The sequence below is a fragment of the Limulus polyphemus genome, unplaced genomic scaffold (genome assembly GCF_000517525.1).
Source record: "Limulus polyphemus unplaced genomic scaffold, Limulus_polyphemus-2.1.2 Scaffold3778, whole genome shotgun sequence".
NCBI classification, from domain to species: domain Eukaryota; kingdom Metazoa; phylum Arthropoda; class Merostomata; order Xiphosura; family Limulidae; genus Limulus; species Limulus polyphemus.
Genome location: NW_013669388.1, coordinates 61,622 through 67,519, shown reverse-complemented (window position 1 = coordinate 67,519; position 5,898 = coordinate 61,622). Strand labels below are relative to the sequence as shown.

The 5,898-nt window shown below is 32.3% G+C and overlaps 1 protein-coding gene across 1 annotated transcript in view; it reads right to left on the bottom strand.

Annotated features, from left to right (window-relative positions):
• Positions 1-5,146, bottom strand: part of LOC106470026 (tetratricopeptide repeat protein 39B-like) — a gene marked incomplete at its 3' end in the record, with an annotated part of 39,160 nt that extends 34,014 nt beyond the window's left edge. The window contains exon 1 of the mRNA XM_022398572.1: positions 5,099-5,146. Coding sequence (XP_022254280.1) covers positions 5,099-5,128 — 30 coding nt within the window. The remainder of the gene's footprint in view (positions 1-5,098) is intronic.
• Positions 5,147-5,898: the final 752 nt, after the last annotated feature.

Below are 5,898 nucleotides of genomic sequence, written 5' to 3'. Positions count from 1 at the left end.
GTGCCTTAACCACCTTACCATGCCGGACGTTGGTAAAAGAGTAGTCCAAGAGTTGGCGATGGGTGGTGTTGACTTGCTGCCTTCCCTCTAGCCTGTTACTGCTAAATTAGCAGATAGCCCTCGAGTAGCTTTGTGTGAAGTTCAAAACAAACAAACCTACATCATGAAGATTTCAAGTAAAAATGACCTCATGTACGAGCTCAGCAAATTTATTAAAACTAATATAAGAAAAGCATTAAATACATCGTCTCAATCAACAATTAATTGCTTTAACTATATTTGTAAGGCTATCAAATGCTACATTTTATACCATGTTCGATAAATTACAATTCGTTTTATAAATGAATTGTTTCATTTTTATAAAGGCGGTAGAACATGTCAAACATCATAGATTTTTTTTTAGTTGGATTGGCTTCACTGTCGTATTTTTTATGGATATGCTCTAATAAAGGCCGTGTGGTTTATATCTAATAAATACATAAATTTATAGTTTCGTTTTGTTAAGGTCAGCATTACTGCTTTAAACAATCTCTTTAAGTTAACGCTTACTTTAATTCCGCCGTGTTTCTCTGATTAAAATAAATATATAAATAATCAAACAAGTTTAGTTTCTGAAGAAGGAGATTTAAACGAATGTCTTTGAACTTGGGGTTTACAGAAAACATTAGCGTCGCGGACATCTAGCCACACGTTTACACCACATTCCAAACTAAATAAGATGTGTGTGTGTGTGTATATATATCAGTAGACATAACATGCAGAATGTAAACTAAACAGTTAAACAGAAGTGTAAAGAACTACGAATTCAGGATAAATCTTTATTATACAAATTTAATCGTCATTCTGAGTTTCAGCGAAGACTTTCTGTTATTGTATTTTTTGCGCAAAGCTACACAATGAGCTATATACCCGCAGCAATCGAACCCCGGATTTTAGCACTGCACCGGTAAGGACAGATACTTGTACAAGCAATTTATTTTGTGATCTAAACTTCCTCTACTTTTCAGAGTTTAAAAGAGTGTGTAAGATTTCTTAAATAGCTGTCGAAGTTCGTCGAGCTATTTTGTTTTAGTTAACAAACCCTCCTAATGTTCATGCTGGAAAACATTCTGTCTGAGTGTATGTGAATCAAACTTTCTTTGTTACCTTATTATAATAGAGCTTTCTGGAATAGGAATCGGGTGTGCTTTAAACCAAGAAACAAGGTTTTTCTGCTACGTGCGATGTAACGTATTAGATACAAAGTACCACCGCTGCTTTGGAACGCACTCAAAGATATATAACTAAGGTTATGCATACATATATATATATATAATGCATCACGGGGAAATCCCAAGGATTTTCTTATGGTTACATTATATGATGTGCAGAATATACATCACATAACAGATTCATGTGACTACCGTATCTCTTCAGCAGAAAAATGTGTTTTCACAGAAGTTGGGCTTATCCGACACTCACTGCTCTTCTGTGACTGTATATCGTTATTTAAGCATGACAAATTAAAAAAAACAAATTAACTATGCTTTCTCCTGCACAAGAAGCTTCCCTCTGTATCAACGCAGTAAATTAAAAGCAGTGATAATCAGAGAATCTCCAAGATTTATCCCAAATAAGTTTTGAACATTCTAAAGGATATGATGCATGTTCGCGTATAACTTACGTGAGAGCAGTAGGCCTAAAAACGCTTATCGGTAGCGATCAAAAACAAGATGGCCAATGGTCAAGGAATGGAATGCATATCCACATTCCTGCATCCACACAAAGCGCACATCAACCTTAGTGAAATACTGGCCACGAACTTTCAACAATAAAACATGAAACCTGTATAAAGATCATTTAGTTTTGACTACTGCAATCTTTACAGAAAACATGGACACCTAGTTAACCCCAGGATCAAATCTACAACACAAGCCATTGACAACCACGACTCCACCATCAAATTGTTCCTTGTCAAAATATAGTAGTGGAGTATCTAAACTCAGCTTCTATGTCTAATTCTTGAATTGAGTCCATCTTTTTTAAAGCAACTTGTTTGAAACGCTCGAGAAAATAGTCCATATGTTGCTTTCCTCTCCTCTTAACACTAGTAGGTTCACCTGTTTTACATCACCACTAAAACGAAATGACGATACACAACAGATGTGTGTGTGTTTGTTGTGACAGTTAGTATAATGGCGTTATTTTATAAAGTCTTACACAACCATGAATACTAGTACACAAGTCAACTTTCTGGCCGATAACGGATTTTTTCGATTATTTAACTTAATCCTAAGTTTTTCAGAGGTTTGAAATGTTCCATATACATATATTTTATGCTTTTAACAAAGGTACATTTATAACTTAAAGGAAATATATATATATATATTTAGTACACATACAGTGCATACTTTTATACGAGCATCCCTTATCTTGTTTGATTGTTTTTTGTTACTTTTGTATTTTGTATATTGTATATAAAAAAAGGTTAAAAGTATCAATAAAAATGAATTCTTCAAACTATAAACAATAAATAGAAACCAATAAATATATATATATATATATATATCAGAGAATTGAAGGTTTACCATTTACGTTCTTAAACAACCTTTTCGATAGCTTACCTTACGGGTCTAACAGTAAAAACGATAGTTTACCTTATGGGTCTAACAGTAAAAACGATAGTTTACCTTACGGGTCTAACAGTAAAAACGATAGTTTACCTTACGGGTCTAACAATAAAAAATGATAGTTTACCTTATGGGTCTAACAATAAAAATGATAGTTTACCTTATGGGTCTAACAGTAAAAACGATAGTTTACCTTATGGCGCAGTATCATAACTTCGACTTACTTATTCTTTTATACTTTTTAAACCTGTCTTAAATTAGACAGATATATAAATAGCCTGAAATAAACAATCACGAATTCATATTAAAAGTATCATTTCACACGTGTAAATATTATAAATGACATTTTTAGGGCTTTTCTTAACTTTCAAGTAGTTAAAATGTCTATTTTAATCTCATTGGTATATTTTAATCTATCGTTTTTTGTTAAACTATAAAACATCTTTAAAATACTCACATTTTACACGTTTAAACACTGATAATATAAATTCGAACATTTTGTTGTTTTTTTTATCTACTCTGATCCGTAATAGCAGTCTAAGCTATTTTCCGAAAATCAAGAACCTTCACTGAATACTTTCTGCCTAAAACCAAATAAGATATTAACAGAAATATCAACAATGAAAACTGTATTGGTTATTATATACAATGCCCATATTGTTTATTTCCGCCTGTTATGCTTTGATTTGTAGTTTTAAATGTAACGTTCAACTTCAAGGATTATATTTACAGAAACGCTTATAAATACCGCAGGTGAATTCCGGTGCGTTACTTTTATTGTCACTGATTACACATATATCTTGTAAGTTATGTATATATGTGATATAGCAGATAACATTTATCATGAGGATTCGTTTTTAGTAGTTGCTATTTTTAGTATTTGCTAATGTTGCCTTTACCTCCACAACATGCAAGATATAGTCGGATAAGCATGCCTTACAAAGTGCACTGTGCCGCCAAATATCATCCCCCGTCCAAACCTCATCCCATCGTATATTTCAGTGTCAATTCACTATGTGTCCATTTCTGCTAATTATTCTGTTTTCACTCTTGGTTTTGATCAAATATATTTCGTAAGTATTATTTCATGTAATATAAACGGCCTATTTCTCTGTATCATTTATAAAATGTGCTGTTTCTAAGCCTATCTGATTTCTACTGATAATACTTTACGTGTTACTAACACCGAGCATGTAACAATTTTCATTTGTACAATGTTATTTATTAACACAGAAATTAAATTATCAGCTCTTTATCTAATGATCATATAATGTTTAGAAATAGATAGAAATTCTTATAAAAAATATCGCACTAAGACTTGTACTTACATAAGATTAACAAGAGTAAGAGAGTTAGTACTGATACGGATAGTACTAGTAGGCTTAGTAATTTTTTATATTAATATTAATATTTTAACATGTAATTTACACTAGCGTATAAATATTTTTTTCATTGTGTGTTATTACTTTTATACCTTGGCCAGCCAGTTCTATTACACGATGTTAGTAAGAAGTATTACCACTCAAAATTATGAATTTCCGAACCAAAGACTGTAAAATTGTAATTCAGTATTATATTTTCTTTCCAATTTGCACACAACTATTGCTTCATATCACTTCATAATTGGCCCGGCATGGCCAGGGCGCTCGACTCCCCGTCACACCAAACATGCTCGCCCTTTCAGCCGTGGGGGCGTTATAATGTGACGGTCAATCCCACTATTCGTTGGTAAAAGAGTAGCCCAAGAGTTGGCGGTGGGTGGTGATGACTAGCTGCCTTCCCTCTAGTGTTACACTGCTAAATGATGGACGGCTAGCGCAGATAGCCCTCGTGTAGCTTTGCGCGAAATTCAAAAACACACAAACACTTGATAATCATGTCTCAAAATCTAACTATTCTAAAATAGAACTAGAAGTAAAATGTAAAGTTGTAATTGCTTGAACTTTTCACTTTAATTACACTAAACAGTTAATTGATAATTCTATGTTGTGTTATTTATGCTATGTATACTTCTGTATTTATATAAGATTCTGTCTAACTTGTGACAAAACGAGAGACAAACATGGTGTACTGCACGTTTGTCAGTTGAGTCAAAGTAGCTATAGTATTTACGAATTGAAATAAGTAATCGAACAAACAATACCAAATTTCTATAATAAGGTGAGATTTGGACGGGGGTGATATTTGGCGGCACAGCGTCTCACATGTGTACGAGTAAGATGTAGAAACGTCGTTGCCAGCTACACTACAGACCTAACGTTAATATATACTATACTGATTAAACGTAAATTACGCTTACTGTGTAACTTAAGTTACAGCTACAGTCAGTAATTTGTAACATTTAATCATTCAGAAAGAGGCAGAAATATACTGTAAATCATGGCAAAAATATATATTTATCAACAAAAAAGCATAACTGTTACTTTGTAGTTTGGAAATAGGTCTTAGCATAAACAGTATTTGTAAATTGTAATAGTAGTATAGCTTACCTCGTCATCGCTGCTATCTGTTTCTGCCATGTTTACACATGTATAGTACACTCGACTGACATCTAGCGGGTATTTATAAGCGTCAAAAATTGCTTACGTAACAGTAATTAGACGATAAAAGATAAACAGTATTATACTTACTAGATATTTGATTACAGACACGTAAAAACTAGAGTAATTGACATAAGCTCCAGTTTTAATTCATCTATTCATAGCTAAGTAACTTGCTGATGCTGAAGAAGCAGGGTGGCCTTACTTTAGGATTTGGAATGTGCTGAATGTCGAGTATTTACTATTTATTTTATACCTTCACAATTATTTCTCTCTTTCTCTCTCGCTCTTTTTTTTTTCATTTTTCTTTCTTCTGTGTCAAAAAAAGTGTCTTTCACGTCAATAAAATATTTAATACTACATACTGGATCATAATGATTTGATTAAATATATTCCACGTGTAATCCAGATATCCTGTTTGCGGACCAATGTATCAGTCTCTTAAGTACACGACACATTATTCTATACAAATAATTTTTATGACAAAATCAGCAGTCAATAAGGGTTTAGAGAATTTTCATTATAATTTTCAAAATGTAGACTTCGTTTATAAATTGAATTTTTATGGAAGAATTATCAGGATCAAATGAGGAAACATTTTTAAAATGAGTCATGCTAACATATAAGTAGATTACAAATTGAAATATGACAGACATTTCATTAAATATTACACTATATGATGTTGACGAAAATACGTATGCTCACATATGATACACAAAGAATATATATATATATATATATATATATAT